This window comes from Ovis canadensis, chromosome 11, assembly GCF_042477335.2.
Source record: "Ovis canadensis isolate MfBH-ARS-UI-01 breed Bighorn chromosome 11, ARS-UI_OviCan_v2, whole genome shotgun sequence".
In the NCBI taxonomy this organism is placed as follows: domain Eukaryota; kingdom Metazoa; phylum Chordata; class Mammalia; order Artiodactyla; family Bovidae; genus Ovis; species Ovis canadensis.
The window spans coordinates 43,528,531-43,540,862 of NC_091255.1; the positions used below are offsets into that span (position 1 = coordinate 43,528,531).

Here is a 12,332-nt window from a genome sequence, read left to right on the forward strand (position 1 = left end):
GCGTGAAGGATGGTCACACAGCGGAGCTGACCTCTCTCCATCCCCTCCTGCCCCCCGACTCACTCCGCACCCTGCCAACCCCCACCTCGGCCCACTCCACCTCTCTGGGAAAGGCCATTCCTTTGTTTGATGGGAACAGTGCAAGCTTAGCTGGGCTGGGGCTCCAGGCATCCACACCTGTGGCCACTTCCCTCCTGTCTCTGTCTTCACGGGGCTTCTCCGTGGGTCTGTCTTCCTCTTTCTAAGGACACTTGTCATTGAATTCAGGGCCACCCTCATCCAAGGTGGCCTCACCTCCAGATCCTTACATTTTTTTTTTAAAGTTTTCTTTTGGCTACATGTGGCACACAAGATCTTTCCTGCCTCCTGCAGGGTCTTTCAGGGCTCAGTAGCTGCAGCTCTCAGGCTTAATAGCTCTGTGGGATGTGGGATCTTAGTTCCTCAAACAGGGACTGAACCCCCACCCCCTGCATTGTAAGCTGGATTCTCTTTTCCCCAACTCTACTTATTTCTTTTCAGCTGCACTAGGCCTCTGCCCCTGCCAGCAGGTTTTCTCTCGTGGCGAGTTGCGGGGTGCTCTCTAGTTGTGGGGCACGGGCTTCAGTAGTTGTGGCCCATGGGCTTAGTTGCTCCATGGCATGTGAGAACTTCCTGGCCCAGGGATCGAACCCCTGTCCCCTGCACTGCAAAGCAGATTCTTAACCACTGGACCAGCAGGGAAGTTCCCCAGACCCTTAACTTGGTCACATCCACAAAGGCTCCTCTCTCACAAATCAGGTCACATGTGTGTGTAGGGTGCCTGCCCAGGGGGCTCCTTGGGGGCACACTGGCATATAGCCTGGTGGTCGGTCTTGTCCCTGGCTTTTTGCTTACCTTGGGGCATGGAGTGTTTTCTCTTCCCATCCCTGCCACTGCCACATGCGACGTCACCACTGTGAGGGCTGCCCCCAGGCCTGAAGCCAGGGAAGAGGTGCAGACAGCCTTGTGCACCTACCTCACTCCTCCCCAGCTGGCCCACTTGCTGGGCCAGGGCTGCAGGGATGCTGGCCAAACGTTCCACTGGGTCCGGCGGCAGCCAATAGCATGGAGGTGGAGTATCTGCCCCATTCCCCCAGAAGGCAGACCTGACCATGAGCACCAGTGGCCGTGGGCCCAGGCTCAAATCCTGTCCTCCCTCGGCCACACCAGCCAAGCCAAAGCCACTAGGGCCCTCAGGATGGTCACAGCACTGCCAGTCTAGCCGGCTGGAGTTCCAGCCCAGCAGCAGCAGTTTCCAGGCGAGACTGGTTCTGAGAACAGTGTAAAGGGTTGAACAAATCAAATGGAAAGTTCAGTTCAGTTCAGTTGCTCAGTCGTGTTCGACTCTTAGCAATCCCATGGACTGCAGCATGCCAGGCTTCCCTGTCCATCACAGACTCCCAGAACCTACTGAAACTCATGTCCACTGCATCGGTGATGCCATCCAACCATCTCATCGTCTGTTGTCCCCTTCTCCTCCTGCCTTCAATCTTTCCCAGCATCAGGGTCTTTACCAATGAGTTAGCTCTTTGCATCAGGTGGCCAAAGTATTGGAGTTTCAGCTTCAGCATCAGTCCTTCCAATGATATCCAGGACTGATTTCCTTTAGGACTGACTGGTTGGATCTCCTTGCAGTCCAAGGGACTCTCAAGAGTCTTCTCCAATATCACAGTTCAAAAGCATCAATTCTGCGCTCAGCTTTCTTTATAGTCCAACTCTCACATCCATACATGACTACTGGAAAACCATAGCTTTGACTAGATGGACCTTTTTTGGTAAAGTAATGTCTCTGCTTTTTAATATGCTGTCTAGGTTGGTCACAGCTTTTCTTCCAAGGAGCAAGCATCTTTTAATTTCATGGCTGCAGTCACCATCTGCAGGGATTTTAGAGCCCCCAAAATAAAGTCTCTGTTTCCACTGTTTCCCCATCTATTTGCCATGAAGTGATGGGACCAGATGCCTTGATCTTAGTTTCCTGAATGTTGAGTTTTAAGCCAGCTTTTTCACTCTCCTCTTTCACTTTCATCAAGAGGTTCTTTAGTTCTTCTTTGCTTTCTGCCATAAGGGTGGTGTCACCCACATATCTGAGGTTATTGATATTTCTTCCAACAATCTTGATTCCAGCTTGTGCTTCATCCAACCTGGCAATTCACATGAAGTACTCTGCATATACGTTAAATAAGCAGGGTGACAATATGCAGCCTTGATGTACTCCTTTCCTGATTTGGAACCAGTCCGTTGTTTCATGTCCATTTCTAACTGTTGCTTCTTGACCTGCATACAGATTTCTCAGGAGATAGGTCAGGTGGTCTGGTATTCCCACCTCTTTAAGAATTTTCCCCAGTTTGTTGTAATCCATACAGTTAAAGGATTTGGTGTAGTCAATAAAGCAGATGTTTTTCTGGAATTCTCTTGCTTTTTCGATGATCTAATGGATGTTGACAATTTTATCTCTGGTTCCTCTGCCTTTTTAAAATCCATATTGAACATCTGAAATTTCTTGGTTCATGTACTGTTGAAGCCTAGCTTGGAGCATTTTTGAGCATTACTTTCCTAGCGTGTGAGATGAGTGCAATTGTGTGGTAGTTTGAACATTCTTTGGCATTGCTTTTCTTTGGGACTGGAATGAAAACTGACCTTTTCCAGTCCTGTGGCCACTGCTGAGTTTTCCAAATTTGCTGGTATATTGAGTGCCGCACTTTCACAGCATCATCTTTTAGGATCTGAAATTGCTCAGCTGGAATTTCATCACCTCCACTAACTTTGTTCATAGTGATGCTTCCTAAGGCCCACTTGACTTCACATTCCAGGATGTCTGGTTCTAGGTGAGTGATCACACCATCATGGTTATCTGGTCATTAAGATTTTTTTGTACAGTTCTGTGTATTCTTGCCACCTCTTCTTAATATCTTCTGTTACGCTATACTGTTTCTGTCTTTTATTGTGCCCATCTTTGCATGAAATATTCCCGTGGTATCTCTAATTTTCTTGAAGAGATCTCTGCTGCTACTGCTAAGTCACTTCAGTCGTGTCTGACTCTGTGTGACCCAACAGACGGCAGCCCACCAGGCTCCCCTGTCCCTGGGATTCTCCAGGCAAGAACACTGGAGTGGGTTGCCATTTCCTTCTCCAATGCATGAAAGTGAAAAGTGAAAGGGAAGTCGCTCAGTCATGTCCGACACTTCGTGACCCCATGGACTGCAGCCTACCAGGCTCCTCTGTCCATGGGATTTTCCAGGCAAGAGTACTGGAGTGGGGTGCCACTGCCATCTCCGAAGAGATCTCTAGTCTTTCCCATTCTATTGTTTTCCTCTATTTCTTTGCATTGATTGCTGGAAAACCTGCTTGGAAATGAACCAAGCACTGCCCCTGGTGGCAGTGCTCAGAACTGCGCCTGCCGGCCTGGTTCTTAGGCAAGCACAGAGGTCACCTCCTTTCCAGACAGAAGTCCCTGGGCCTGGGGTCAGCAGACAGCGAGGCACTGGGCCAGGCTGCTCCATCCCAGGGCCAGGTCACTAGGGCCGAGACAGGGCAGCAACCAAGCTGCAGACCTGAATGGCTTGGTGACTGAGCACAGGAAGCAGAGCAGAGGCGGGGACCCTGTGCTCCCATCTGGCAGCCAGCAGGCTCCCCCCTCTTTCCTGTCTGGAAGGGGTGACATGCATGAGTTGTGATGGGAGAGAAAAGGCATTAAGACCGAGGTTTGGGGCACACTCCCCAGAAGCAATGCCTGCTGGAGGCAGGGTTGTCGATTCCCAGGTGTTCCCATCGAAGCACATCTCATCCCAGGCTGTACCCCAAGTGCTTGCCTTCCCCTCCCTCCTCACTCCCTGCCCCTGAGGTCCGGCCCATCTCAGTATCCATCATGCAGCTGGTCCCCAGTCAAGGACTGCATCCACGTCACCGGAAGTGATAGTGCAGAGTCTGTGGGACTCTGAAAGCATGCCCGTGTCTCCAGCCTGGGTGCAGCTAGAAGGTGACACGTTCAACGGTTCAGCCCAGCCTGACCCGAGGGCAGAAATCAGGAACCATCTCTGAATGCCAGCAGCTAGTCTCCAGTCAGTCTGAGTGTTGGAATTCACGCTGAAAACACCTGAAATATGCAGATGTGTGGTTGTGAATTGACCTGGCAGTCCTGTGTACTGAGCAGTGTCAGAGAATAGACACTGGTGGCTGGTAATTCTGCCTCTGACGGGAAGGCTTGTCCAGCCGGCCTGATGGTTTTCCTTTATCCCGGGGTGCATAGGAGCAGACGGAGAGACCTGGGAACTGGGAAACATGGTGTCACCTGGTTCTGCACACCCTGTGACCTCTCCCTGGATCCTCTCACCTCTCAGGATCTCGGCCTCCAGATCTGTAGCCTCACTCAGGGTCTTTGGTTTCCCTCCCCCACCGAAGACCTCTCTGAGCTCTGGTCAGCACCGCTGGCCTGAGGTGGTGACACCAGCCTGCTCAGAGCTCTGTAAACATCAAGGCAGCACAGGCCAGCAGTCACTTTATCCAACTCTCTCTTGGGAGTGTGTGTAAGGAAGAGGACCAGTGTCCACGCTCATCATGTGTGTGTGTGGTTGGCCAGGCCCTGGCCTGGAGTCCATCAGGCCTGCCACTGATTCCAGCTCTGCAATTGGGACCACGGTGATTCTGAGGCTCAGTTTTGTTTTCTGCAAGATGGACTATAAGACTGTGCAACCACTGTTGAAAACCATCAGGCTCCTCAAACAGCTCAACACGGAGCTGCCATCTGCCCCACACTCCACCCCTGGGATGCGTCCATGAGAGTGAACACAAGGTCCACATGGAAACCTGCAAGTTTGACACCACTCCAGTGTTCCCTGTGGACAGACAAATGACACATGTGACCACAGGCCTGAGCTTCGGAAACACACTGAGGGGCTGACATAAAGGCCCCGTGCTGCAAGTCTGTCGGTGGCCAGAACTGGTGCAGAGACAGCCTAGTGGAGCCTGGGAGAGGGGGGTCACCACGATGGGTGCGGGACTAGGCCCACCCCCAGGCACACATGCAGCGGCTGCAAAACCCTGTGAACACACTGAATCCCTGCCTCATCAGCTTTACAGCTATGCAGCCATGGACTACACCTCAGTCTCTAAAGAGGTGACCAGCCCTCACTTCCAGAGCACGAGGATCTGGGAGATGCTAAAGAATGCACTGTGTGCTCCAAAGGCAGCAGGCGGCCAGCAGCCCTTCCTCCAGGTGGAGGGAGGCCCAGGGCAGGTGACGAGGGCAGGGCTTTGGCTCAGGCCCTGAGAGGCAGAGGGACCAGCACCCCATTTCCCTAGGGCCCCTGGCTTTACACCTGCCCCCCAAACTCGGAAGCAGCTGCACTGTCTCTCTCTCGAAGCTTGTGCCCACAGGTCAGACAGGCACACACCCTCCCTGGATAGCTATCTCCCTGTTCACCCAGCCACCTCTGGTATTGCTGCAAGTCACACGCCAAAGGAGACGAGAGCAAAAACGGTGTCCAGCTCCACCATCTCAGAGGCTGCTCCAGGCCAGGGTGGGAGCAGGCTAAGCCTGACCCTCCAAGGGGGTGAAGGGTAACCACAGAGCTTGCGTTGGGCTGACAGGGCAAGAGCGAGCATGGAGGAGGAGGGGCTGCTCCCTGAGGAGAGGCGCCTCAGGGAGGCCTTTCTCATTCTCACCCCGGCCTTGTCCGGCAGCGCCTGCAGGGCTGAAGCTGAGCGCTGACCAGCTGGCCCTGGTCTACAGCACGCTGGGCCTATGTCTCTGTGCCATCGTCTGCTGCTTCCTGCTGGCCGTGGCCTGCTTCCTCAAGAGGAGGGGGGTCCAGGTCTCCTTCCCGACCCGCCCAGGGCCGTGTCCCACGCAGGCCAAGGCCTCCAAGGGTGAGTGTTCACTGGGGTCCCAGGCATCTCTCTGTCCTGTCCCTGCCCTGTTTCTAAGGGGACAGCGCCAGGCAGCTCCTCCTGGGGAGGCCTGGAGCTGGTCAGTGCAGCACCCGCTCAGACCAGATGAACAAGGTCAAACAGCAAGGTGAGAAGAGAAGGGGCTTGAGGAAGGGGGGGTGGAGCATGGGATGGGGGTGTGAGGTCCGCAGGGCTAAAACCGGAGGTGGTGGGTCTCCTGGCGCTTTGGGACTGTAAGACCCGCACCTGCACATCCGCCCCGGCGGAAGAGGAGGGCGTGGCCGGGCTGCCTCGGGGAGAAGGCGGAGGAGGAGGGGTCCGCGCCGAGGCCAACGCCCTCTCCTCTCTGCACAGATGATTGGATGGAAGCCGGCCGCGTGGCAGGGACGCCTCCCGAGCCAGTGGAGACTTGTAGCTTCTGCTTCCCGGAGTGCAGGGCGCCCACCCAGGAGAGCGCAGGCGCGCCCCCGACACCCGTGTCCGAGCGCACAGGGAGGAGGGCGAGCCAGGAACAGAGAGCAGCCGGACAGCCCTGCGTGCGCGCTGCGAACGGGGGGATCGAGGTGGTGTACACACCAGCGCAGGAAGGAGGCCTGGCCACGTGAACCTGGGGGAATGGTGAGGGGGTACAGAGAAATGGGGGACGGGGGTGGGCAGAAGGGGAGGAAGAGGTGATGGGGGCAGCGGGGAAAAGAGCTGGGGGAAAGGGCCAGGGACCTCATTCTTGACCCCAGGTCTCCCCTGTAGGTCACCGTCACCTCAACGCACCTGCGGTAAAGGCACCACCCCTGCTGGACTCAGCCCCGGGGCCCCTTGGCGGAAATAAAACCTCCCACACTGCCCGCTCCTCACTGTCCTGGTTTGGGTCGCGTCTCCCTGTGGTGACCACCCAGTTTCATGGCTCCTGCTGCCCCTGGGTTCCAGGCCTGGTCTCCGCGGGCCTGAAATCACATGTGGACGGAGGTGGCGGGCTCTGCACGTGGCCGACAATGGTGCACTAGGGCTGTGCCAGCTTGCATCGACCTCACAAAACCCATTCCCTTCCGTGTCTCCTGGGAAGGCGTGAAGCAGCATGCCTGTGTGCCCTGCACATGTGTATGTGCAGTGCTGCCCCCACCAGTCAGGGGCGTGGGGTGGACAGAAGCTTGAGCCCAGGCATCAAGCTGCTTAGAAAGCCTGGGACCGTGCCACAGGTTCACGGGCGGGAGTGTGCTCATTTAGACACCAACCTGCACTACTGTTTAGTATTTTTCTTTACATCAACTTTTCTTTCAGACCTACTTGGTAAATTTTATGGATTTTGACTGGTAACACTGTATTTGAGCATTCACAAATTTTTGATGTTACATATATTTTATGTCTGTGCAGTCGCTTAGTCATGTCTGACTCTGTGAATCCATGGACTGTAGCCCACCAGCTCTGTCCATGGGGATTTTCCAGGCAAGAATACTGGGATGGGTAGCCTTTCCCTTCTCCAGGAGATCTTCCCAACCCAGGGATTGAACCCAGGTCTCCTGCACTGCAGACTGATTCTTTACCCTCTGAACCACTGGGGAAGCCCATATATTTATATCAATATCTATATGAGAAGCCCATATATTTATATCAATATCTATATGTATATATATTCTCTATATAATACATATATTTTATATAAATATCTACATGAGCAATGAAACCTATATTTTAGTAGCGTTCAAACCTGAAAATACAAAACTATTCTAAGCAGCTACGTAGATAAACACAAGATTATGCAAACCATTCATCCTGTATCCCAAACTGCCTGGCACCCCTACATGCACCAAAGGTTCACATACACATTCCTGGAGGTGCAGACAGGAAATACACTCCCTCTTTCCCCATCCCCTGTTAACAGGCCCTGCGTGCTTCCCAGACTGGACGGTCTCAGCTCCGGACCCTCCTGCCTCCCCACCCAGGTGTCGCAGGGCTGTTCCTGCCATAGCAGTGACGGGAGGGACTGCCCCGCTCTCATCCTGGGTTGCAAACGGCCAATGTGTGTCTCTGTCCAAATTTCCCTTTATAAGGCCACCAGTCACTCTCATGACCTCACTTGAACTTGATCATGTCTGTAAACCTGCAAATAGTGTCGCACTTAGAGGTTCTCGGGGTTACGACCTCAACCCTTGAGAGTGGGGGGCATACATCCTGCCCAAAACATGGTTCTTCCAGAGTCCGCCTCTGCTTCAGCTGTCTGAAGGAAGAGCTCTGACCTGCTGTTCAGAGGGGCCCCTGTGGCAATGGGGACGGCCTGGTGCAGCATCTCTGGGCAGCCCTGCTGGATGCCGGCAGAGTCCTGGCACAGCTCTGAGCTGCACCAATGTGCTCGTGACGTGAAGGTAGGCTTGTTCCAAAGGTGTGCAGACTCCCCTTCTCTCTACAGCTCTATGAACCCAAGGAGAGACTTCTGAAGCGGGGGGTAGGGGAGGAGTGGGAGCTGCTGAAAACACAGGGAAATGCATGCCTGATTATATAGCTTTCCACAGACAAAAACCTTTTGGTCAGTTTTCCCGCTGGTCTTTTGTATAAGTTTATGTGGGGTTTTTTGGCATCCTCTCCCCCTTGCCTTTTTAAGACCGAGTTTCCTTGCTGGAAAGAAAATCTGAAACTTTAAGTACCATTTTATCCATGTTTTCTGTTCTGATGGATCTGATTCCTGCTGCTTGCTGCAGCTCCAGCCCAGTTCCCGGGGTACCAGTCCTCACTGGCCTCCTTGGGGCCACCCTGTCTCCCATGCCCAGAGCTCAGCAAGCTCTTCTGAGAAGGTAGGGATGACAGAGTCTGCAGCAACTACTCAGCACTCACCTACTGTGGCCACTTCCTGTGGCTATACCTGGCCGGCAAGGATGAGGCAGTGGGTCAGCCTGGGCTCAGCCCAGCTCTGACTGCCTGCCCCACTTCACCATCTTTAGGTCCAGCTTTACTGAGATGTAACTGACAGGTAACACTGTGCAAGTTGGTACATGGCACATTTATACATTGGGATATGCTCTGCATAGCGTCAGGAATACCTGGACCCCCAACCACAACCCTCCGGACCCCGTGAGATGATCTCTCATGTGACACGGCCTCACAGCGGGTCAGTCTCACCCCTGAGAGTTCATGCCTTTGGCTAGCATCTCCTGCGTCCCCAATTCCAGCCCCAGGTGACCACCACTCTGCACTTTCTCTAAACACTGGTCTCTACGCTTACCCCTCTCTACATTTTTCCAAGAGCTATCTGCAACATACACCTTTACTTGATGTCAGTTAACCCACAAGCAGCCTCACTTCATTTGGCTGCCCCAACTTCGTGTCGCTGTCCCGATGCCCATGATCCATCAGTATTATTTTTGCTTTAGAAACTCAGTATCTTAACAGTGATTAAAAACAAGAAAAACGACACCGTGTATATTTACCTTCAAGTCTAGAAATCATTTTCTGTGTGCAGATCCAGGTGTGTCCAAAGAGCTTCCTTCAGCACTTCTTGTGCGAGTCTGCAGGTGATGAATTTATTCAGTTTGAAAGTCTCATTTCTGAGATTTCTTCTGGGTAGATTCTGGGAAGCCAGTTTCTTCCTTTGAGCACCTCAGAGACATTGCTCCACTCTCTCTGGTTCCCAGTTTCTGATGAGACAGCTGCTAGAATTCCCACTTTTGTTTCTTCGCAATGTGTACCTATAAATTCTGGTTTTTAGCAGTTTGAAAATGTGTCCTGGAGTTTTCTGCTGTGGGCAGGTTTGTTATTTACCCTGCTTGGGGCTCTCTGAGAAAGCTTGCATCTGCAGTTTTTCTGTTTTTCATTGTGCTGTCATCCTTTCAAACTGCTGGGTACTGCCCCACACCCCAGGCACCCTGTTCTTTGGGCTTCCGCCCCGTCCCTCGCTTTGAGTGGTCCCAGCGCCGCCTCCCTTGGCTGAGGCCAGTACACGCCCTTGTCACGCAGCGCCGTCATGTTTGTCCAGGGTGTCCCTGTCACCATGATCGGGTCTCCTAGAAGGTCCTTCCAAGCAGCTCCCCCCCACTCCACTGAGGGCCCATCTGTTCCACACGGTTTCCGAGGGCCTTCAACACATTAACCCTAATGACTCAGAATCTCCACCTGACAGTTTCAACATTCAGGTCATCGGACTCTGGCTCTGCTGCCCTGTCTCTTGGCAGGAAGCTGTTTTTACTTGCTCTTTTGTGAGTCCTGTGCTTTTCCTACCGAACCCCAGATCTCTGTAGGACGCCAGAGGCTGAGATATGAAATTTCCATGCCTGGAGCTGGCCAGCCTTTCTCTGCCCGGCCCTCAGTGAGGGGCCGAGTCGCTGAGTCACTGGCTGAGTTGGCTGGGTGGTTGTTGCTGGGATCACCCTGGGGCCCCTGGCTTCACCCGCCCTCGGGGTCATGCTCTCAGGTGGGAGCGGCTCCCCAGTTGCTGTGTGCCTTCCTGCCTCCCTCAACAGTGCACACCGCGTCACTCAGCGCTTCCCCCCATGGGGTCCTGTCTCGGCTGCTTGCCACCCCACCCCCCCAGAGCAGGAGCCCTCAGCGTCCCGCCTGCTGGAGCCTCAGGGCCACACTGACCCTGCTTCTGCTTGGAGTCCACAGACACATGGACCATCTCTACTGCACGGAGCATCACTCTGGCCCCCAAGCTGACAACGTCCTGCAGACTGGTTTTGACTAGTTGCTACTTTAGTAACAGTGAACTAAATAAAGCACGATTTTGAAAAAAATGTACAAGTGAACTTATTTATGAAACAGAAATAAGAGTCACAGATGTAGAAAACAAAGGAGGAGGATAAACTAGGAGACTGGGACTGACATACACACACTCCTAGACGACTGATAAGGACTTCCTGTGGAGCACAGGGAGTCTCCTCAATCCTCCGTAATGGCCTACACGGAAAGGTCATCTAAAGAGAGAGGGTATATGAGTATGTATAACTGACTCACTTTGCTGTACAGCAGAAACCAGCATGACACTGTACATCAGCCACATTCCAATAAAAAAGCAAGTAAGAATTTAAAAAATTATAAATACATGAGAAACCCCCAAGCTCACAGGGCCCCCGATTTGGTGGCGTTTCCAGGGATTCCACGGTCTGAAGCAGGGAGACAAGGTGCCGCACCCCCACACCCCCCCTGTGAACAGGCAGCCCTACTGGCACATTTGGGCATGTTAAGTCCACCCGTCAACACTGGCAGCACACGGCTCCCAGTTAAAGCAGGACCTGCAGGAGCACAAGCGTGCTGCACGGCCACTGAGCCTTAGGACGCATCAAGAGTCCAGCAGGGACCCTGGGGCACCAGCACAGGTGCTACGAGCACACTGACCTCACCCCCCTGGAGGGTCCATCCTCCTCCATAGGAAGAGCCGCCGCTCGGGCCGAGCACGACGCGGACTCAGCAACCACACGGCCCGAGTGCGAGTGTGAGGCAGTGGACACGCACGGGCAGCGGGCGTGGTGGCTCTAGCATCCACACGCACCCTGTAACCAGGGTCCTGAGGGGCATCCCTAAAGACAGCAACAAAGGGAAGTCCTCGCTCCAAGCACAACTGAGTACTGTATCTCATCACCCACCTTGTCAGGAACGGGACTGGCCACAGGTACTGACCTATGTGGATGCCTGGGGCAGCGCCAACAGCTCACTGGACAGTTAAAGACTCAAGGAACAGGATTAAAAGGCCAGCGACAGAAGATGTGGGTGGGGACAGACCTCTCAGGTCAGGAACAGATTGTGCTCACCAAGAAGCCTGACAGAGAACACTCACCGGGTGGACGAAGCTGCCTGTTGTGGGTGCCGACGGCTCACTGCCCCCATGCCACTGCTCCAACGGCCCACAAACAAAGGAGCCGTCAAAATGGGGTAGCGGGGGATACTTGAACAGGCTCCATGTCAGGCCCCTGGCCCAGCTCACCAGTCACTCCTGTGGGATGCCTGCCCAGCCCAGCTCCCAAACCAGCTCTGAAGCCTGGAGGTCACCTCCCCTATCACAGCAGTAGGTGGCCACCTGCTGGCTGGCCGACTACACAGGGGTCAGCATGTCTCTGTGGGAAGGACCCATCTTCTGGACTCGGCTCCACCTGCCCTGCCTGTCCACACTCCCCAGGTCACGACGCTCCAAGAGCCCGACTGCTGAAGGCACGACTTCCAGGACAATCTAACACTTTTAACCAGACCATGGTCAGAGCGCACAGATCTCCGAACGGAGGGCGAAAGCTGGGGCAGGCCCGGAACACTACAGCTTTATGCCAACAACCCCATTGCAGGTCTTCATTCCCGGCCTGGACAACTCTGGGTTGAAGGTCTAGGACCCTGGGGGCAGTTGGGGGTGGGGCGGGGGGAGGGGGGTGGTGCCTTTCTGCAGGGATACAGTAGTGGTCCTGGTTAATGGGGAGACTGTGGGGGAAAGCACGGACGGCTACTCTGGACCCCGTGGA

General features: G+C 54.1%; 1 protein-coding gene across 9 annotated transcripts in view; it reads left to right on the forward strand.

Moving 5' to 3' along the window:
* The window catches only part of TNFRSF13B (TNF receptor superfamily member 13B), a 29,384-nt gene extending 18,762 nt beyond the window's left edge, over positions 1 to 10,622 (forward strand). For 4 of the 9 annotated variants that reach the window (XM_069543045.1, XM_069543042.1, XM_069543046.1 and 1 more), the window contains 3 exons: positions 5,698 to 5,883; positions 6,259 to 6,522; positions 6,652 to 6,744. In XM_069543045.1, the coding sequence (XP_069399146.1) occupies positions 5,698 to 5,883; positions 6,259 to 6,509 (437 nt within the window). In that variant the 3' untranslated portion in view covers positions 6,510 to 6,522; positions 6,652 to 6,744. Of the gene's footprint in view, positions 1 to 5,697; positions 5,884 to 6,258; positions 6,523 to 6,651; positions 6,745 to 8,094 lie in introns of those variants that run through there. The other 5 variants (XR_011247050.1, XR_011247049.1, XR_011247051.1 and 2 more) reach the window with 2 other exon arrangements.
* Positions 10,623 to 12,332: the final 1,710 nt, after the last annotated feature.